We start from the raw sequence: 23,100 nt of genomic DNA, 5'->3' as shown, positions 1-23,100 counted from the left end.
AGAACTTTGAACAAACTGAATAAACAGATGTAATAGTTAATTCAACTGCAGCAAAAAAACTCATTATAGGGGGATCCCTGGGTGGCTCAGCGGTTTAGCGCCTGCTCTTGGCCCAGGGCTGATCCTGGAGTCCTAGGATCCAGTCCCACCTCAGGATCCCTGCGTGGAGCCTGCTTCTGTCTTTGCTTCTCTCTCTCTGTCCCTCATGAATGAATAAATAAATAAAATCTTTAAAAAAAGCTCATTATAATACTAGTAATATAGCATTCCTTATCAGTTTCTATTTGCCACGTTTCTTTCTTCTTTCTCTCTCTTTCTCTTTTTCTTTCTTTCTTTCTTTCTTTCTTTCTTTCTTTCTTTCTTTCTTTCTTTCTTTCTTTCTTTCTCTTTCTCTTCTCTTTTCTTTTCTTTTTGAACATTTTATTTATTTACTCATGAGAGACAGAGAGAGAGGCAGAGACAGAAGCAGGCTCCCTGTATGGAGCTGGACATGGGACTGGATTCCGGGTCTCCAGGATCACGCCCTGGACCGAAGGTGGCGCTAAAACGCTGAGCCACCCGGGCTGCCCTCTTTCCTTATTTTTATCAACTTGGATACTTAATACAAATATTATGACTAGTGAGACCGGAGAAAAGGGAAACCTTTTCTCAACATTCAACATTGGAAATGTGAAAGAGGGTGGAGAGGGATTACAGAGCTAAGTGAGATTAAGATAAATCTTACTTTGTTAGCCTTTTTTTTTAAATATACAAAAGTATGCCTGTAGTCACAAACAAACAAACAAAAAATATATATATATATTTAAGATTGGGATTTAGGGAAGCATTGACCATCTGTAAGGTACTAGAGATTAGGAAACTATATGTTATTTTTATATATTTTTTTTACAAGCTGGACTATATCTGGCGTGTAATAGATGCCCAGTAAATGTTCAGTGAATCAATCTGTGGTTCAATATAGTCACAATGGCCAAATTCAGTTTTAGAGACATTATTTTGGTTCAAGGTAGAGCTTCTACTTAGGCAGGGCTGGCAATGTTTATGTAGGAAGCATGTCGGGCCAGGATTCAGCACCAGCCGCGTGGAAGACAAATGGATTATTTTCCGTATGCACTTGTGCCCCACCTCACTGCACAAAGGATTTGGGCGATTAGGCGGAGTATGAAGTGAGCCTACCCATAAAGCTTTATAATACAAGGGTCACAAATATGTTAAGCATATTTATCTCATGCCAATCTAAGGACGTATTTATCACGTTACATTTCCTTAGGTTCCCCCCCAGAGTGCATGCCCCCCCATATTTTTTATTGTCAATATAGCTATTTGTTGTCATGAATTCATTTAATTGTCATCATCAACGGGGACACGCCGTTTGATCCGTCGAAACCTTGCTCAGTCTGGATCCCAAGCGCTCCGTGAAGTCTCCGGAGAAAACGACTTGGGCTGCTGGCGGTGCTCAAAGCCACACCCACACGAGGCCTTAGGAAACCTGGGGCTTTCCCGGCCGCGGCTCAGCTGCAGGCAGCCCCGCCGCGCCGGAATCCCGGGGCCTGCGCTCCAGGCTTCCCCGTGGGAGGCGCGAGCTCCTCCGCAGCGAGCGCGGCCCGGGCCCGGGTCCGGCTCCCCGCGGGCGGGGCCTCGCGCCCTCTTCCCGCCCCGCCCTGGGCTCATTTGCATAGGGACGCGCGCGGCGCCCGCCCTGGGCTCATTTGCATAGGGACGCGCGCGGCGCCCGCCCTGGGCTCATTTGCATAGGGACGCGCGCGGCCCCGGCGAGCGGGGCGGGGGGGGGGGGCGGGCGCGGCCGGGGAGGCGGCGCGCGCGCGCCCTGACAGCTCGGCCCCGCTCGCTCACTCGCTCGTCCCCGGCTTCCGAGCACAGCATGGCGGTCAAGGTGACTCCCAACTCTCTGCCGCTGCCTTTATTGCATAAGAGGCGTTCTGGGGACCTTGCCTGCAGCCCCCCGCCGCTTACCATTTCCTCCGTTGCCTGTTCTTAGCTAGCGCGTCCTGGGGCTCCGGCTCGCGGGTGGGAGAGCTGCGTGGGGCTTGCACCGGAGGGAGAGGATGCCCGGCTGGGGGAGGGGAAGTAGGAGGGACTACGAGTTGGAGGGGCTTTTGGGGACCACGGGCCGGTGCGGGGGAGAGCTGTGCCCTGCCCTAGGCGCCCGGGAGCGTGAGCCCGGACTTGGGGGGGCATCGGAAAGGGAGTAGGAGGAAGTGGCACGTAAAGCCGAGGCCACCTAAGGCATCTGTATATTGCAGTGGGGGAGGGGGCGAGCGATTGAGTAATTCGGAGCTCCGGTGGGGCCGGGGGCGGTGGTTGGCACCGGTGCTGCAGGTGGCAGGATGTCGAGAGTGTTTGGAAACGTGGTAGCAGCTTTCGTATTTTAGGTTGGGTGGAGAAAGAGCGGAGACCATTATATTTCTGGATTGCGTTCCTTAGAGAAGAAAGGCTGCTAGGCCAGGCGATTAATTTGGGTGTTTCAACTTTCGTGTTGCCCCGTCCTTGCTGGGCCCTCTTGATTTGGAGGTGGGTGGTTGCCGTTGTGTTGCTAGTGGATGGGGAATGTAAGAGACTGATCCTCCCTGCCTCCCCTTTCCAGTCCGGAGGAAATCTGGTAGATTTGCTGTGTTAAGGTCTTCACACCTGTACTTCCTCGCCTCTGTAGTCGCAGAGCTCCGATTTGACAGGTGTTATCAGTATTAGCACTTTGGGTTTGTTTTAAACTAAATGCCCTTATAAAAGATAAGAGCATTGATTGTTAGCTTTGAAAACTCTAATCTGAAGAGATTATTTGGTCTCTGGTACAGTATTAACTTGGCTTTTTTTTTTCCTTACAGGTGCAAACAACCAAGCGAGGTGATCCTCATGAGTTAAGAAACATATTCCTACAGGTAAATTGGCTTGTGTAGCATGTTCTTTTATAGGGACGAAATAGATGTAAACTTAGTGCTTTTCAGGCCTTAGCTTTTTTCATTTATTCTTAAAAACATGGATAGACAATATAGTTTATAATTATTAGGGTTTGAATACAGATTTTCCTTTTTATTAAGGTTTGATAAAATATTTTCCTCAAATTATTGTTTTTTTTTAAAACATGACTTAAAGCATATAAAGAGCACTAAAAAGAACTTCCAGCTTCCTATAAGCACTATGATCAAAATTATATTTCAAAATGTATTGCTCGTGTGTGATTACTAGGTATGGTGATTAAATTTCTTTCTTGAAAGTTGCAAGTTTATAGTTTTCCTCCTTATAAGCATTTATTTATGTAATTTGTTACAGAGCTAGGAATATTATAGTTATTGTTAATTTGTATGTGTCTTTTCTCCCTCTACTTACATTCATCAGCTTTTGGGGTTTTGTTACAAAATGCTACTGTCTGCGGTTCTTGCAAGGATCCACCTTCTAAGTTTTTAAGATTAGAGACTTGGCTGTAGACTTACAAAGCTGGCTTAGTTTTTTGTTTTGCTTTCTTCTCTTAAATTTCAGAAGTTTCTCAGGCAGGAAGTTGTACTTAAGAAGTAGATAAAAAGGGAGACAAGCTAAGGTGTTCCACTAAATACAGTGTTTTTCTCTGAAATCTTTTGAAAACTTTCTATTCTGGACCTGGGTTCTTATATAGAAACTATGACCTTGGTCAGGTCCCTCTTGGGTATTTGTTTCCTCTGTAAAATGAGAGGTGATCTCCAAGGTTCCTTCCAACTCCAAAAGTCTAGGATTCTATATTAGGAACAGATTCTAACATATGCTGATCAGCCTGGAATAGATGACATTTTTATCTGAGACTTGGGTTGCTTAAGCTATTGTTGGGGAAGAGGCTGCATAGATGACCATACATATTTGTAGTTCATGAAAAAGAATTAGTGAAAAGTGGAATTTTAAATTTTATAAAATCTGATAAAAGGAAGCATCATTTCCAGAACATAAGTAGTTGTAATAGAAATGATCTATTAATGGCTTGAAACTTTTATTCCTCACAAGTATTCTTGAAAATAGCGAAAAATATGTCTGTTAACCATACCATATGATTATTTTTAGTGGTTTTGTGAGAAGTTGGTGTGATATAGTCACTTTTTTCTAGATTAGGTAGGCATGGAAGAAATCATTTGAAATGATGCATGATGTAATGAAGGTGTCAAGAACACTGGGTTCAGTTCCCAGTCTTGCCTCTGATTGTTTTACCTGTAGGCTACCTGTTTGGACTTTCTGGGCTTTATCTTCTCATGTGGGACTCAACATCAGGAAATGGGAATTGAGATCCTTTCAGCTTTATTTATTTATTTATTTATTTATTTATTTATTTATTTTTAAAGATTTTATTTATTCATGAGAGACACAGAGAGAGAGGCAGAGACATAGGAAGAAGGGGAGGAGAAGCAGGCTCCATGCAGAGAGCCCGATGCAGGACTGGATCCCTGACTCCAGGATCATGCCATAAGCCAAAGCAGACGCTCAACTGTTGAGCCACCCAGGTGTCCCAAGATCCTTTCAGCTTTATTATTTATTTATTTTTTTAAAAAGATTTTATTTATTTATTCATGACAGAGAGAAAGAGGCAGAGACATAGGCAGAGGGAGAAGCAGGCTCCATGCAGAGTCTGAATTGGGACTCGATTCCAGGTTTCCAGAATCAGGCCCTGGGCTGAAGGCGGCGCTAAACTTCTGAGCCACCCAGGCTGTCCCCTTTCAGCTTTAAGAGTCCTATGGAGGGGCACCTGGGTGGCACAGTCAGTTAAGCATCTGACTCTTGGTTTTCGTTCAGGTCTGATCGCAGGGTCTAAGATCAAGCCCCATGTCAGGCTCCAGACCCTGTGGGCAGTGTACTTGAGTTTCTCTCCCTCTCTCTCTCTCTTCCTCTGCCCATACATTCTGTGCACATATGTGCATGCACATATGTGCACAGAATAAATCTTAAAATTTCTCGAATAAATCTTAAAATCCTATGGAGGGGTGCCTGGGTGGCTCAGCCAGTTAAGTGTCTGCCTTCCACTCAGGTCATGAGGTTCTGGGATCAAGCTCCATGCAGGGCTCCCTGCTCAGTGGAGAGCCTGCTTCTCCATCTCCCTCTGCTGCTCCCCTTGCTTATGCTTGTGCACTCTCTCTGTCAAATAAATAAATACAAATGTTTAACAACAACAAAAATCCTATGGAAAAAAATCCATGATTCTGCATGGATTTGGTTTTTTGGAGGACAGAGGATAGAAATATAAGGAGAGAGCTGGAATTATGCCTAGCATTTTGACAACCTTTAAATCTTATTGTTATCATTTTTTTTTTAAGATTTTTATTTTTAAGTAATATCTACACATGTGGGCCTCGAACTTAAAACCCTGAGATCAAGAATTGCATGCTCTACCAACTGGGCCAACCAGGTGCCCCCTTATCATTATCTTTTTACACATTATTTTTATGGCGCCCTTATTTTTTATATTGAAAGATTGTGGAATTCATAACAGTGTATTTAGCACTAGTTAATAAAGCATTGACCCAAGAATTATTGATAGATAAGAGATCATAGATATTTACCTTCATTAGCTAGAAAGATACAGTATGGTTATTTGAATCATTTTGAGGACAGTTACAAGTAACATAGCAGATTTTTCTTATTCCTGTCTTGAGTACTTCAAACTCTAGTTACTTGAAGCTATAGGAAATTGTTCAGAAATAGTTTGATTTTAGAAGTATATGATTTATTAATATTTTAAAGATACTAAGCAAAAATACATACTAACTATATATTTCTTTAGCATTTAATATATTTTATCAACAAATATTTAATAAGGACTGTTTCCTGTGTGCCATGTGTGCAGTTGTATTTAGTTTAGCAGTAGATACCAGTTGAATAATCAAAGGAGAGGATTGAGCCAAGACTTGAATGGTAGTGGACCTGTGACTAGCTCCTTTCTCAGACCCATTCAGTCTCTAACAGGTTGTGGTTGAGGTAGTCAAGAATAATAAAGTCCAATGCATAGCCTCTGGTAGAACGATCAAATTGGCTTGCCTGGATCAAAGTGGTTGTAACAGTAATGACAATGGCTAACAGTTATTGATCTTTCTGCGCTGGGCACCAGCCTAGTGTTTTAAGGGCACTACATTAATTTTCATAACAACCTTAGGAGGTAGGGTTAGAGTCCCTGTTAAATACATGAAGTTAAGTGACTTGGTTAATGTCATTTAGTCCTTAAGTGGTGGAGGCTGGATTCCAATCAAACTGCAGAACCTGTACTCTTGACCCTTATACTAAATCACTTGTGGAGTCTCAAAATGGGGGGGGGGGGGGGTAGGTAATTTTTTGAAAGCTAGAGGTATATAAGGGGCTAATGGCAGCTGTGTTTGTTAAGTTAAAGGAAAAAAAATCTGGTTACTTAGGTGATGGGGAAAAAAAGCGCCTTTACATTGTAACTTCCTAGAACATTTGGTCAGTGAGTTTGGATTTGAAACAGTAGGGAGGCACTCTGGGTTTCTGAGCCAGGAAATTGAAGTGGTACATTCTGACAGCTCTTTGTGTACGTTGGGTAAAGTGTGGAGAGGTTGGAAGGAGGTAGGGACATCAGCTAAGAGGCTGTTGAAGTAATACATGTGGGAGATAATGACCCGGAGTGGCTGATGGCTGGGGAAATGGAAAGGAAGGACAATACCAGGGACTTTGTAAGGGGTGAATCTGTTGAATTTGATATTAAATACAGAAGTAAAGGAAAAAGTAGTGAATCTGGATAGATGTTAATTGAGGAGACATCTATTTTTGGGAATTTTGGGGGGAGGGAGCAGTTTAAGTTTGGTACTTTAAAAAAGTATGTCCCAATATGTCAAATCTGTCAGGTTTGGAGAGAGACAGATTTGTACAGGTGGTGGATAAATCCTTGTGGTGAGGGGATTAAATATAAAAGAAATAAGACCAGGAATAAGAGACTGATTTATAAGTGATAATTCACAATTGAAGTGGGAAGGAGGAGGAGAACTAGGGAGAATCATCCCATGGAAGTTTAAAGTAGTTTCAAAACAAAGGATATAGGGATCCCTGGGTGGCTCAGTGGTTTAGTGCCTGACATTGGCTCAGGGTGTGATCCTGGAGTCCCAGGATTGAGTCCCAGGATCAAGTCCCAGGATCGAGTCCCGCATCGGGCTCCCTGCAGGGAGCTTGCTTCTCTGCTGCTCTCTCTGCCCCTCTCTCTCTGTCTCTCATGAATGAATAAATAAAATCTTTTTTTTTTTTTAAAAAAAAGGATATAGTCAAAGATTAAAGTACAGATTATTGCTATTAGTATAATTTGGTTTTGGTAGGATCCTTTGAGCTGTTTAAAGACTACAGGGAAGATTTAATTTTGAATTTTGGAATACAATTAAAAACTTTTTTGTAAAACTTGGATCTGTGGGATTAACTAATTTACAAATACTCATTTTTGTCAACAGCAAAATATTTTTCTTTGAAAGTGCAGATCTGTCTATATTTAATGGAATTACATGTGCAAGTTTGTGAGAAGGGCTTTATAAAAGTAAAGTATTATTTTGCATATAGGGAAATAGATTTTTTTGTGTGTGTGTTCATTGCTTCTCAAATTTTGATGAGCTATATTTTCTTTCTTTTCTTTCTCTTTTCTGATTTTATTTATTTATTCATGAGATCCACAGAGAGAGAGGCAGAGACACAGGCAGAGGGAGAAGCAGGTTCCACGCAGGGAGCCCGATGTGGGACTCCATCCCCGGTCTCCAGGATCATGCCCTGGACTGAAGGCGGTGCTAAACCGCTGAGCTACCCGGGCTGCCCTATGAGCTATATTTTCTATTAAAAAAATAATATTTATTAGGATTCTGCTTTTTCTTGTCTCCTACAAGTTCATAAAATTGGAGCACAACAAATGATTTTTTTTTTTTACTTTTCTGAATGATTTTATTTATTTTTAATTCAGTTAGCCAACACAATAAATGAATTCTTATATGTTAGATTGTGCTATAATTTTACAATCAGTTGTCAAGCTAAGATCTTATTATTTCTACCCTTACAACTGTCATTTCTTGATTTATCTCTTACCTCTCTCACCCACACACTATCATTGACTCATTTTGCGCTACATCATATACTGTAGCAAAAGGAAGACAATAGAAGTAATGAAGAGGTGGGTAAGGTGAGGATAACAGGCATGTCACAGGCTGTTTGTTATAAACCTGACAAAACTTCAGAATGAGGAGTTAATCTAGTCTATGCTTTGTGGCAAAGTAAGTTTATCAAAAATTGTTTTAAGTGAATAGTTTGTCAAGGTGTCTTTTTTTAAGTTGGTAGACTTATTTATTTATCAATGTATTATACAGTGAAAGCAACACATGTTGAGACTGTATCATTATATATGTTAAACTAAAAACTTACTACAATGGAATCCTGTTCTTTTGATCCTGTTTTTTCTCTTTTTTGATCCTGTTCTTTTTCTCTCTCTTTTTTTTTTTTTTTTGGAAAACTTTATTTGAGAGAGAGCGAGCACAAACGGGGGGAGGGGTAGAAGGAGAGGGAAAGAAGCAGATATTGCACTAATCATGGAGTCTGACATGAGGCTGATAAGACCCTGAGATCATGATCTGAGCTTAACAACTGAGCCACCCAGGCACCTCATCCTGTTCTTTTTCTCATTATTACCAGTGTAACAATGAAGATCATATATCATATAAAAATTATGGAAATGCATTTTCCCCTGTGTTATTTTAGAGAATAAGCGGAAGAAGATGCTGCTAATGTAAAGCAAAGAGTGATTCTTCCTTAGGGTTTTTTTTTTTTTTTTGATAATATATTAATTTTTGATAGAAATATCCTTTTATTCAATAAGTATTTTTTTTTACGTATTTGTTTATTTTTGGCAATAACCTGGGGCTGAGAAGGGAATTAAGCAGGGCGTTTAGCAGGAGACGCTTCTACTTTTTGGAATAGGAATTAGGGCTATGTTTTCAAAAGCATGGAATGTGTACTATAAATGATAACATCTACTGAGGCCCAATGTGAAGGAAAAAGTTACTCTCATAAGGTATTTGTGGAAACAAAGACTCTTTGAAAAGCAACCTGGCAATAGTTTAAAATAGAAAGAAGATACCATTTGAGCAAACAATCCTACTTTTGAGGTATTTATCGCAGAGAAATAAAAATTCTCATAAGAATATATATGCACAAGGTTGTTAGTTGCAGCATTCAGTTGTTCCTTGAGAAAAAGAAAAAGGAAACGAGAAATATTATCAAAGGGGAGTGGTAGAAAAATTATGGAATAAACATCCTGTCGAAAATTATGCAGAACTAAAAAGGATGAGTTAGGCCTATTGCAGTTGATTTAGAGAGATTTCCAATGTACCTTTAAGTGAGATAAGAAAGATGTAAAAAAGTGTATATAGTATAATTACAGTTTTCTAAAAGCCACTTCATATATATTGTATGTATGTTTGCATATATACATGCTTATAGAAGAATTAGGGGAAAATAAAAACAAAGTCTTAATGTGTATGTATTAGGTTTTAGATCAAGTGAATATAAAAAGTAAGAATTTAGCTTTTCAGAACCTGAAGTTAAAAGAGGACTTCCCAGACTAAATTGGGTTGAATAAACCCAGTATGAGATACACAGAAAGGGATCTATAGTTTTCTTAGCTATACTGGTTAAGGGTTTTCACTAGTTCTTTAGAATATAGGCATTGGGAACTCCTGGGTGGCTCATCGACTCAGCGTCTGCCTTCGGCTCAGGGCGTGATCCTGGGCTTCAAGATTGAGTCCCACGTCGGGCTCCCTGCATGGAGCCTGCTTCTCCCTCTGCCTGTGTCTCTGCTTCTCTCTCTCTGTCTCTCATGAATAAATAAGTAAAATTAAAAATAAAGTTTTAAAAAAAAGAATATAGACATTGAAGATGATAGCCTTTATCTTTAGTATATTGGTATTTGCCATAAACTATGTAGAGTTTTCATTTTAAAAGAAGGGTTAGGCATTGAGGGCATACTCACATCATGGTGAGACTTTATTCTTGAGTCAACTGAAGGATTGAAAAATAATTGAAAACATGAGAAAATTAGTGTATTAAATGCCGGGTTGTGTTCTATTACTCATCAATATAATTTTAATTGGCTACTACGTGCCAGGCTAGGTATTGTGCTGGATTCTACATTTATAGATTTTAAAGATTTTAAAAAATTATTTGAGAGAGAGGGAGAGAGCATGAGCTGGGGGGGTGGGGAGGCAGGGGGAAAGTGAGAAGCAGATTCCCTGCTGAGCAGGGAGCCCGAGGTGTGAGGTGCTGCTGGATCCAAGAATCCCATGATTATGACCTGAGCCAAAGGCAGACACTTAACTGACTGTGCCACCCAGGTGCCCTATCTATAGATTTTAGATAGAGAAGTTCAGTGAAGGTAAAATCTCACATTCTAGGTAGTAGTGAGACAGACAATAGCAAAGCCCACAGACTTGGGAGGAAAAAAAAAATCTGCAGAAGATGACAAGTCTAATAATGAAATAAACAATGGTGGAAATGGTCGTCATTTTTTTTTAATGTGACTTTTTAAATTTTTTTTAAAGGTTTTATTTTTTTATTCATGACACACACACACACACACACACACACACACACACAGAAAGGCAGAGACACAGGCAGAGGGAGAAGCAGGCTCCATGCAGGGACCCTGATGCAGGACTCGATCCTGGGTCTCCAGGATCACGCCCTGGACTGAAGGCCGTGCTAAGCCACTGAGCCACCCAGGGTGCCCCTGGCTGTCATTTTTCAAGAGGGTGGTGAGATAAGAGATGGGACTAAAAGGTGGGTAGAGGGAATTCTGATCAGAGGTCTCAGATGTGTAAAGGCCTAGATGTGGATAAGGGCTTGGTATGTTCAGCAAACAGAAAGGAGACCAGTGTGCCTGAAGTGTCAGTAAATGGGCAGCCCTAGTGGTGCAGCAGTTTAGCACTGCCTGCAGCCCCAGGGTGTGATCCTGGAGACCTGGGATCGAGTCCTACGTCGGGCTCCCTGCATGGAGCCTGCTTCTCCCTCTGCCTGTGTCTCTGCCTCTCTCTCTCTCTCTCTGAATAAATAAGTAAGTAAATAAATAAATATTAAAAAAAAAATGAAGTGTCAGTAAATGAGGGAGTGAATGGCCAGTAAGAGATGAGCCAAAGGAGAACCATATCAGGCACATCCTTGTTTGTAGGCCATGGAAAAGAGTTTGGATTTCTTTTCTTTTCTTTTTTTTTTTTTTTTTTTTTTTTTTTTTTAAGAGCATTGTTGAAACTACTGAAGGTCTTTCACCTTAGAAGTGGAATAATTCAATTTACATTTTGAATAGATTATATTTAATAGATCATATTGAAATGTAAACTTTCTTATACATTTCTGTGCTTTCTTATGTATGACTGCTTGTGATTCTTCTAATTTAATTTCCTCCTGTCCATGGGGTTCTTAGAATATCTTGAATGAGGCCTCAGGTGACTCCTTTTCATACAGGAGACAGCAGAATGTAGCTGGTGCCTACAAGGGCTTTGTAGTCTGACCTGGATTTGAGTCCTTATTTGATTCCTTTTTGCAGTATGACTGTAGGTATTTGCATTAGTTTTGGAGTCTGTTTCCTCCAAACAGACTTATCTAAGAAGGGATAACTACACCTAGCACATATGGATGTTATAAAGATTAGCTGAGGTAATGTGTGATGATGCCTAATACATGGAGTTTAGTTCTTTTTTTGTTGTTAAGATTTTTATGTATTTATTCATGAGGGACACACAGAGAGAGGTAAAAACATAGGCAGAGGGAGAAGCAGGCTCCTTGTAGAGACTCTGATGAGGGACTCAATCCCAGGACCCCGGGATCACACCCTGAGCCAAAGACAGACGCTCAACTGCTGAGCCACCCAGGCATCCGCATGGAGCTTAGTTCTGTATTCCCTTCCTTTTCTTCTAAAATGAGATGAAGACCTTTCTTTCCTGAATAAGATCTGAATCCCTTGACTTTCCCAGGTAACTGTGCTGGATCTATAAAGTGACTAAGATATTAATATGTGCATATGATTATGTGCATATAATCAGCTAATGACATTTTTTGAGACATACCCCTGAAGATCTTTACAAATCCCCACATTTGGAAATATCATCAGAAGAGGTAACTTCTCTCAAGTTTGTAGGTTATGAAAAAGGATATAGCTATGGTCTAAGTTTGAGAGACTATGGAAGATATTTACAGAGTTGTCTTTGGAACCTTCAGTTGCTCAGTCTGAACCAGAGAAGGAATTCTAGTCCAGTTCTAGACTCTGAAATACCAAGACACAGACCTAAAAGAGAGACTTGTAATTCATTCTTTATCTGTGCAACTTAAAAAGAAAAATCTCCCTGATCTCTCCAGCTCTCTTTTACTTAACATTACTGAAGTTTCTGAAGCATCATTCACTGAAACCAGTGTCAGAGCCACGGTTGGGCTTCTGAAACTGTACTACTTATTGAATCACTATTATGTCTCAGACACTAATGTAAGTATTTTATACAAATCATTATAGTTAATCCTCAGAACAATTCTACAAGGTGGTAACCATTAATATTCCCATTTTATAGATGAAGAAACTGAACCCTAGAAGAGTTAATCCTACTCAAGGTTATACAGTAAATGGAAGAGACCTGCTCTGTGTATTTCAATGCAACTTGCCTTTTTTAGTTAATATTGTTTGGAGATACAGGTATCTTAGTACATATAGAATCATCTCACTGTTTTTCTGTAGTCTTTTATTTTTATTTATTTCTTTAAAATATTTTATTTCTTTATTCATGAGAGACACAGAGAGAGGCAGAGAGACCTAGGCTGAGGGAGAAGGAGGCTCCCTGTGGGGAGCCTGATGTGGGACTTGATCCTAAGACCTGGGGAATCACACCCTGAGCTGAAGGCAGATGCTCAACCACTGAGCCACCCAGGTGCCCCTTCTGTAGTCTCTTAAAAAGCCTTTCTTAATTATGGAAAATTTTAAACCTATATAAAGTTAGAGAAAATAGTATAATGAATTACCATGTATCCATAACTCAGCTTCACCAACTATTAAGCTAATCTTGCTTTATCTGTGTTGTGCTTGCATTGGATTATTTTGAAGCAATTCCCAGACATTGTATCCGGGCATACACAAATACTCTAGTATCTCTAAAGGTGATGACTCTAAAAAACCATCAAACCACAATTCAATTATTACAGGTAAAAATATTCCTTAATAATGTAGCTTTCCATTCAGTATTGAAATTTTCCTGTTTGTTTCATTTTTTTTAAGTTGCTTTATTAAAATCAGGATCTAAACCATGTTCGTACATTACATTTGGTAGATCTTTCTCTTAAATCTTTTAATATTTTCCACTTCCTACCAGCATAAAGGTCCTTTTTCTCTGTGGCAAAAATCTTGATATTTAATCAAGGCCTACCAACATTACAGCAATTCTGCACTCTAGGAGCTGCACCTTGATTGTCAAAGACATGATTTGCCCAGGCTTATAAATATATATGCTCCTTGTATGTTCCCATGGTTACTTAGACCAAGAGATTGAAGTATTTATTTTAAGAACAATGCAAATTAATTATTCAACTTAATCTGCCCTGAGAAGCATTCTAGTTTCAGTTATCGAGTTCTCTGGGGTCATTATTTTATTTCTAAGATTTTTGACTGTTTTGAGAGGAAAATTATTTTGGTAGACCTACCTTATTATGGTAGCTTTACTTGAGATGTCAGTGATTAACAACGGTCTTGTATCTCACTGCCCTGGTAGGAATTGCTTTGTTTAGTAGCTGACCATAGGACTTGATACAATGGACAATAAAAATACATATATTAAAGCAAAAAAGAAAAATAAGCACATAATATTTCATGGAAACAAGTTGAGGTAGGCAGACTTTTAGAGAACTTTTTTTGTAAAATCAGTAGAAGGTTTGTTTCTAGTGACGTGAAATATGCAACTGAAAGTGCTAGTTATAATTAGATGTATAAAATTGCATTTTCCTAATGCATGTGTAGTTGATTTTAGTAAATATCAGAAAAATTTTGCATCACTAATTAAAATCTTTTAAAAAGAAAAAAATCTTTTAAAAAGTATATGTTATAGTTATTTTATTAAAATATTACTTGAGAGATGAATTCCACATTGTACTGTTGTTAACAGGATTTGTATGTCAGACCTGTTGCAGTCTGCTCCTCATGCAGAGTGCTCGTGTAGTGAAAGGGCATACATTCCTGACTAAATTTGGCTTCTGTTAGGAGTAAGAGCAGTAAAAGTGAAGGACAGCAAGAGGATTAGCTTTGTATGCTTAGCTCTTCCATTGTTCACATACTCATTTTTTCTCAATGGGAAATGCTTTATGTGGTATCTGTAGTTACCACTTTGTGACATTGTCGTTTGAGAGTTACTGAAATTAAAAGGATGGTTAAGATCTGAAAATGTCAGTTCATCTCAGTTGGAATAAAGTCATGGAGCAACAGTGTGTTTTGACTCATATTACAGCCACGTGTTAGATAAGCAGAGGTGAAGCTGGCTAGGCCAGTTAGGACCGATTTGGTAAACCAAAATATGGCTTTGGGGGTAGAAGCCAACCCCAAGGAAACCTTGGTTTGGAGGAAGATGAAGAGTTAGAACAATAACTCCTTCATGCTTGGGCAAAAGTAGAACATTTAAGCAAGGAGGGAAATTGGGACCCTATGCTTTTCCATGTTTCTAAGCATTTTAGAAGAACTACAGTATCTCAATATGCATTAGTTTTATAATTTGTAAGTACTTTGGTGTTCAAGATCTCATTTTTTCCCTTGCATCAAGACAGCTATCTTTCTTTACCGTCTTATTAGAGAAGAGGCTCAGAGAAGCTGTGTTTCATTCAAGAAATTGCAACCAGTTAACAGCACAGGGGATTTAGAACTCTTTTCTTTTCTTTTTTTTTTTTTTTAAGATTTTATTCATTTATTCATGAGAGATAACAGAGAGAGAGAGAGGCAGAGAAGCAGGCTCCACACAGGGAGCCCGACGTGGGACTCGATCCCGGGTCTCCAAGATCAGGCCCTGGGCTGAAGGCGGCGCTAAACCGCTGAGCCACCCCAGCTGCCCTAGAATTCTTTTCTGACCTGGTTTCGGTGTCCATCATGCCACTATCTCTGAGCTATGTGAGGGTAGGAACTATGTTTTTGTGATCTTTGCATCCCTAGTACCAGGCATAGTGTCCAGCATACAATTGGTATTTAATAAATGTTTTTTTTTTTTTTAATGCAAAATGACCTGGAAGATTTTATATTAGCAGGTTTTTGGTTTAAAAAGTAGTGCTTCTGGGCAGCCTGGGTGGCTCAGCAGTTTAGTGTCGCTTTTGGCCCAGGGCATGATCCTGGAGACCCGACCCGGGTTCGGGTCACACGTCGGGCTCCCTGCATAGAGTCTGCTTCTTCCTCTGCCTGTGTCTCTGCCTCTCTCTCTCTCTGTCTCTCATGAATAAATAAAATAAAATAAAGTAGTGCTTCTAAATATATTACCTTGGTTTTGGTGTGCATACTTAAAATCTTGATACACTGTATAGTTCCTTTTTTTTTTTTTTAATATTTTATCTCTTTATTCATGAGAGACAGAGAATGGCAGAGACATAGGCAGAGGGAAAAGCAGGCTCCATGCAGAGAGCCCAGTGTAGGACTCGATCCCAGCACTCTGGGATCACAAGACAGATGCTCAACCACTGACTCACCCAGGCATCCTGATACACTGTATACTTTTTAAAAAGTAACCAGCTTTCTAGTTATAATAGATCAGACTTTATAATCTCTGGAAAATCTTTTAGACATATAAAATATCAGAGGATGTATTTGTCTTTGGACTTAAATGATTTAAACAGGTAATTTGTATCATTTAGACTATTTGCATTTTTTACTCATTCATGTCATTGAATTTTAAGTTAACCTTCTTTACTCCTTACTCAATAGAAATTTGGGATTGCATGAAAACTTTTCGTAAAATCTGCTTTACAGTTAACCTCTAATATAGGTTAAAAATAGTAAATTGTAAAGGAGTTACTAGCGTTTAATTTATCCAGTCAAGTGAGACCTTGATATGTTGACTTGGTAGGCAAAATATTTCTAGACAACATGACCTCATTTGGAGCTAGAGGTAGTTCAGTGTAAGTACAATAGTATAAGTACGTATATCTATAAATGAAACACTGTCATTTTTTTTTTAAGATTTTTTTTTTTATTATTTATTCATGAGAGACACAGAGAGAGAGAGAGAGAGGCAGAGACACAGGTGGAGGGAGAAGCAGGCTCCATGCAGGGAGCCCGACGTGTGACTAGATCCCCGCTCTCCAGGATCACACCCTGGGCCGATGGCACGCTAGACCGCTGAGCCACCCGGGCTGCCCTAACACTGTTGTCTTTTTTTTTTTTTTTTTTTTTTTAAACACTGTTATCTTTTATCAGCAATAATAAATGAAGATTCTAATCTTTCATTAAGATCCATTTTATTTCTCAAGCTTCAGAATGTCAAGACTTTCAAGCACATGTCCACTAAATATAAATTTAAATTTTTCTGGAAATGTCAAAACTATGTGCACTTTTACATTCAAATGCTTGAGTTGGATTTGGAAAAAGTTTAATCAAGAAAATAAATCACCTATTTTTGTTTGGATACTGTCAGCTACTTCTTGTCAATGTCTTTCATGTGTCCTTGACTTCCTGCCCAAGAGGATTTACAACTGCTTAAGAGACGTCTTTGAAATGGCAAATGATTAACTCTAAAGTTATTTGGAGTTTGGATGTAATATTTGGTTAATTTCATTTAAAGTAATTTTGGTTCACTCTTTGAAATGACAGGAATGATATGGAAATGATATTGTAAAACTAGTCAGTTGGTTGATATATTAAATTTTAGGCATAACTGTTAGCATGGGAGACCCAAAACTTTCATTTTTTTTCAAAACTTTCTTTTAAATAGCTTTTTATTGTTTTTAGTATAAATATACAAGTCATTTGGTTAGTAGAAAGAGAAGGTGGCCACTTAACCTTTTCTCATTTCTAGCCCTCTGTGTTACTCAAGGCCATGTTTACTTTGTTTAAAACATTTATTATCCAGTCAATTAAAATAAGCATCGAAAGTAATGAAGTTTAAAATAAACGAGTCATTCTTATTTTAAAAGTATTTTAAGATATACTTTTGGTTTAAATATATCACGCATTTTTAAAGTACCTGCTTTTCTTTGTTAACATAATACCTAAAATGTTTTAGTGTCTTGACTGACTGTGGGTAGATTCTAGTTTCAGTTCTGTACTCCCTCTTCTGTCTGTTCAGGCAAACAGACTCACTGACATTGCCAAGTAATTGTCTCTAATTTAATGAGTTAATTAGTTAACTGTCTCCTGTAAAAGTCAAGTACCGACTCCTTATGGATGAGAAGACTTGTTTTTTTTTTTTTTTCCCCTGTGAGCTATACACTTTATCTTTCAGTTCAAATCAAGTTAAAATAGAGTAAGAGAGTTGGGGAAAACACTAGCAAAATACCTCAGGGTAAGTGATTCTCTGGCATCATTTATAACCCCAGATACTGGCAAAGCCTGTTCCAGGACTTGTCAACAAAAGCATTTGTTTTCCTTGTTGGCTCCTGTGTCCTTGGTTTGTGCTAAGGCTGCTCTGTTTCGTAATAAAGTAAAAAATGTTGTGAATTCCTGGTGATTCTGTAAGTACAGTATACTTTGTGTGTGTTTTCTATGTGTAGCCTGGTAGTCAAATTCAGATATTACTATAAGATGTTAGACACCTGTGGCAAAAAGAAATGGAGAATCAGTTGCCACATTTTGTTAATACTACCTCTGAGGGGTTCTCATATTCTCTTTTTTGAGAACTGACATCTGATTAAGGAAAGCAAGCAGCACTCAAATAGTTGTAAAGAGAACAAAGATCTCCATAACCTATCTCTAGTTATTTTTTTATTTTGCATCTTGTGTTTGGTTCCTCCTTTTTAAAAAAATTTTATAGGAGTCAGACCCAAGATTCCTTGTCAAAGGATGTGAGCATTCTTATAGTTCTTTATATATGACATGTTGTGTGTATGTATCTTGCTGAATCATTTTCCAAAATGACTGAATTTGAAAAAAGCAAGATGTACAGAACAGTATTAATAGTTATCATTTGTATAAAAAGAAATGGGTTAGGGGGCTCCCGGGTGGCTCAGCGGTTTAACACTGCCTTCAGCCCAGGGCCTGATCCTGGAGGCCAGGGATCGAGTTCCATGTCAGGCTCCCTGCATGGAGCCTGCTTCTCCCTCTGCCTGTGTCTCTGCCTCTCTCTCTCTCTCTCTCTGTGTGTCTCTCATGAATAAATAAATAAAATCTAAAAAAAAAAAAAAAAAGAAATGGGTTAGAATATTCTTGCATATTTGTGTGTATATACATTAGCATGTATATGCATGTGTCTCCTATATATAATCATTTATTTATTTTTAAAGATTTTATGTATTTATTGATGAGAAACACAGAGACACAGGCAGAGGAGAAGCAGGCTCCATGCAGGGAAGCCCAATGTGGGACTCGATCCCAGGACTCCAGGATCATGCCCTGAGCCGAAGGCAGACGCTCAACCACTGAGCCACCCAGGTGTCCCTATATTAATCATTTATGCATAAAACATCTGGAAGCATATATAAGAAATTGCCTCTGGAGTGGAGTATTTTTTTTTTTTAAGATTTTATTTGTTTATTCATGAGAGATCCAGAGAGAGAGAGAGGCAGAGGCATAGGCAGAGAGGGAAGCAGGCTCCATGCAGGGAGCCCGATGTAGGACTCGACCCCAGGACTCCAGGATCACGCCCTGGGCCAAAGGCAGGCGCTCAACCGCTGAGCCACCCAGGCGTCCCTGGAGTGGAATATTGAGTGACTGGGGACAGAGGGGTTAGAAATTCTTCTGTGTATACCCTTTTGTACCTTTTGAATTCATTTTTAAAAAAAAATTAGCAAGGCATGAAAATACCCATTTTTTTTTTTTTTTCATTTGCACTCCCAACTTCAGTAGGGGATACTTGATCTCTCTCCCCCCAGTCAGTTTCTGTCTTCTCCAAACCATCTTTTATATTGCTACAAGAGAGAGCACAGGTCAGATCACATCTCTGTCCTCCTTTGAAACTTTTAGTGGCCTCCCATGGCCCACAGAATGGAGTTCCGACTATTCAATTTAGCATTCAAAACCTTCCATCATCTTGTCTCAAGCTGCCTTTTCAGTTTCGCCTTCTACTATCATCTTTATATATCCTCTCTTCATTGCCATTTCTCTACCCCCCCAAAAAAAAGAAAAAAAATGTATTTTTGAATTTCTATATGTGTTCACATTTTTTTTTTTTTTTTAGACTGAAAGATCCTTTTTGTCTGTTTGCAATTAAAATCGAATTTTACCTTCAAGGCCTATTCTAAATGTTACTATCTCCTTCCTACTGCAGCCCATTTCACCTGTCCGTGGAATGAACACTCCTTTTTGGATCCCATAGTACATTTCCGATACCACTGCTTGGCTCTCATAGTCTAGTGAATTGTTGACTTGTCAGTGTCTTCAAATTCTATTTTTAGACTTCCTTGGGTTGATTCCTCTTTCCAGTTGCAGTAGTCTTCTGACATTATGCCTTTCCCCCTCCTCCTGCCTGTTCTTAACTCTGTAGTTTTCTGATTTTGGTAAAACATGTCAGATTTTAAAGAACACTGAAGAACAAAAAACAAAAGTAGTTGACAGGAATTAGTAGAATCCACATGGTATTAGTATTAATACCATATAGTTTATTTCTTCTTCTATGTTAACAAACTTACTGTTTTGTAATGTCAAAGATTATTTAGTCTTCATTTTGTAGATGTGCAATATATCTAGAAGCCTGGGAGGAGAACGGAATTGTTGAAGGACTCAGTGAGTTACTACTGGTGGAGCCAGGACCTAAAACTTAGGACCGTTTCAGGAATGATTTTTATAGCATGTAGAGAGAATATGACCTTTTTTGGGGGGTGATATTTGTTAGGTGCATTTGGTAGTCCAAGCTAGGAGAAATAGGTTTACCTTAGGCTACTTCTTGCACAGGCTAATATAGCATTGGCTGTGATAGCCTCTGTGGTGTGTTTTAGAATATGGCAAAGGAAACATTTTTTATTTAATTCCCTCTTTGTTGAAAGAGCTGGTTGCTTGGTTTAGTCAGATTCACAAATGAGACCATTTGAAATGCTTAACCAAAAAACAAACCAATAGTCCTTTGCTTTGATCCTTCCCATCCCTGTCTTGTTTCCCAGAAGCAACCATTTCTAACTCTTAGCTATTTATTTTGGTACTTTCTTTCATATTTCTGTACTGCTATTTCTAGACATTATTAACTTCCTTTGATAGTAGTTGAGTACTTCCTTATACTACTTCCTTGTCCTTCTCCCTTCATTCCTCTCAGTATGTTTATAATTGTTATTAAATTAATATCTGATATTTATTATGACTATAAATACTGTTTGAGTCAAGTCACGTATTATTTTTGTACAACAAAAAAATTATTTCATAATTTACTTTCTCATAGAGCTAAAAATTACCTAATTTTTCATTTACTTGGTTCATGCCCCCCCCCCCCCCTTTTTAAAGGTTTTATTTTTTATTCATGAGAGACACAGAGAGAGGCTGAGGCATAGGCAGAGGGAGAAGCAGGCTCCCCACTGGGAGCCCAATGTGGGACTCGATCCCAGGACCCCAGGATCACAACCTGAGCCAAAGGCAGACACTCAACCACTGAGCCACCCAGGTGCCCCTCATGCCCTCTTTTTTTTTTTTTTTTTTTATTTATGATAGTCACAGAGAGAGAGAGAGAGAGGCAGAGACACAGGCAGAGGGAGAAGCAGGCTCCATGTACCGGGAGCCTGACGTGGGATTTGATCCCGGATCTCCAGGATCGCGCCCTGGGCCAAAGGCAGGCGCCAAACCGCTGCGCCACCCAGGGATCCCTCATGCCCTCTTTTTAATGGAGCAAATTCTCCTGTAGCTTCCTGAGAAGGTACATGATGGGGAAAAGTATTGAGAACATGGGTATCTCAAAGTACTTTTATTTTTTTATTATTTTTTAAAGATTTATCCATTTTATTATTTGAGTTTTGTTTTGTTTTAGAGATTTTATTTATTTGAGAAAGAGAGAGAGAGAGAACACAAGCCAGGTGGGAAGGGTACAGGGAGAAGAAGCTCCCTTAGCAGGGAGCCCAATGTGGGACTTGATCCCAGGACCCTGGATCATGACCTGAGCCACCCAGGTGCCCCAGATTTATCCATTTTAGAGAGAGGGTGCGTGTGCACAGGCAGGGGGAGGGGCAGAGGAGGAGAGAGAGAATTGCAAGCAGACTCCCTGCTGAGCACCCATCTAGCCAAGGTACTCAATCCCATGACCTTGAGACCATGACCTGAATCGAAACCAAGAGTTGGTGACCCAATCAAGTGAGCCACCCAGATACCCCTCAGAGTAGTTTTAATCTACCCTTACAACTGATTGAAAGTTGCCTCAGTTTAGAATTCTAGGCTGGAAATAATTTAGTTTAGAATTTTCAAGGTCTTACTCCATTGTTTTCAAGCTTTCAGTGTTTCTGTTGAGAAAGGCTTGATGCTTTGTAGGTGACCATTTTTTTCCTCTCTAAAAACTTTTAGGATTTTCTCTTTCTTCTGACGTTCTGTCATTTTTTGATGGGCCAAGTCCTGGTGTGGGTTTTTGTTTTGTTTGTTTTAGTATATTATGGTTAGCACTTAGTGAACCCTTGTATTCTTCAATTCTGGGAAATTTTCTGATGTTACTACTTTGATAGTTGACTAAATCAGCTGCAACCCAAAGAGGAGAGCTTTGGTTGTTCATCTTTGATCATGCCATAGTACATAAAACCCTTAAAATAATGAGGCTTATATTTGATAGGCAGGTATTATTATTTTCTTTGTAAACATTGACATAAAAACAGAATATTTTTGTTTCTTTTTTCCAGCTACTGGAATGTAGAACAAATACCTATGGTGGAAGGTCTTGTTTGTCATGCTTTTTCTCATTTGTTTCACTTTCTGAGATTTGGCAGTCTCATGTGTTGTGTCATCTCCCGCCCTGTGCTCTTGTAGGTGGGAAGCTCCTGGGAGTCTACAGGTGTCAGCTTCTCATTCTCAGGTCTTGGTTAACTCAGCTGCCCTTTCACCTTTCTTCATCTTTCTCATATTTCTTCTCTTAATGTATTATATGTTTCATTAAGATAAAAGTCAAGTAACAAAATTCACCATTTTAACCATTTGAAAGTTTATAGTGCTGTGTTCTTTAGTATAGTTACAATGTTGTGTGGCCATTGCCAGGACATTTTCATTGCTCCCAAGAAAAACCTCACCTATGTTAAAGCAGTTACTCCCATTTTTCCCCTCTTCTCAGTTCTTAGCAACTATGCTTCTGCTTTCTGTCACTGTGGACATTTCATATAAAAGAGGTTATACCTTCTGTGGCCTTTTGTGTTTGGCTTCTTTAACTTGCAATGTCTTCAAGGTTTGTGCACGTTGTCGCACGTATCAGCACTTGGCTGATGTTCTTCAGTCAGGTTCTGAGTGTTTTTCACTATCCAGAGAAAAGTCCTACATTTATTATCTTTATTTGAATTTTGATACTGGTCTTTAATTTATCTTTTCACAAAATACTTTTGGCTACAGGATGATGTTGAATAATTTTAATTTTTAAGTATATGTTATTCATTTTTTAGTATGCCAGTACTGAGGTTGATGGAGAACATTACATGACCCCAGAAGACTTTGTCCAGCGCTATCTTGGACTGTACAATGATCCAAACAGCAATCCGAAGATAGTGCAGCTCTTGGCAGGAGTAGCCGATCAAACCAAGGATGGGTAAGAACCTTTATACATTTTTTGAGTGTGAATATTCTGCAGTATCTTACTAAAAAATAGTAAGCCCTAAGTTTACCTATGACCATCTGGCATTTTAATATTAGTTAACCGTACCTTTTCTTAGAAGTTTATAAAAAATGTAACTTGCTGCCATTATCAAGGATTTGGCATAACTAACCTCCCTTTCTTTCTTTTTGGAAAGAAAACTACGTGTAAAAAGCCATATGTTATATTGAATAATTTGAACAGAATGGTTTTC

At 39.1% G+C, this 23,100-nt stretch overlaps 1 protein-coding gene across 3 annotated transcripts in view; it reads left to right on the top strand.

The window, feature by feature from the left end:
- Positions 1-23,100, top strand: part of SLC25A12 (solute carrier family 25 member 12) — a 207,090-nt gene that overhangs the window by 102,690 nt on the left and 81,300 nt on the right. For 2 of the 3 annotated variants that reach the window (XM_038584841.1, XM_038584840.1), the window contains exons 2-3: positions 2,844-2,897; positions 22,699-22,841. In XM_038584841.1, coding sequence (XP_038440769.1) covers positions 2,844-2,897; positions 22,699-22,841 — 197 coding nt within the window. Of the gene's footprint in view, positions 1-1,792; positions 1,895-2,843; positions 2,898-22,698; positions 22,842-23,100 lie in introns of those variants that run through there. The other variant, XM_038584842.1, reaches the window with a different exon arrangement.

Source organism: Canis lupus, chromosome 36 (assembly GCF_011100685.1).
Source record: "Canis lupus familiaris isolate Mischka breed German Shepherd chromosome 36, alternate assembly UU_Cfam_GSD_1.0, whole genome shotgun sequence".
Classification (NCBI taxonomy): Eukaryota; Metazoa; Chordata; class Mammalia; order Carnivora; family Canidae; genus Canis; species Canis lupus.
The sequence above is the reverse complement of the archived record's forward strand: the minus strand, read 5'-3'. Positions and strand labels throughout refer to the sequence as shown.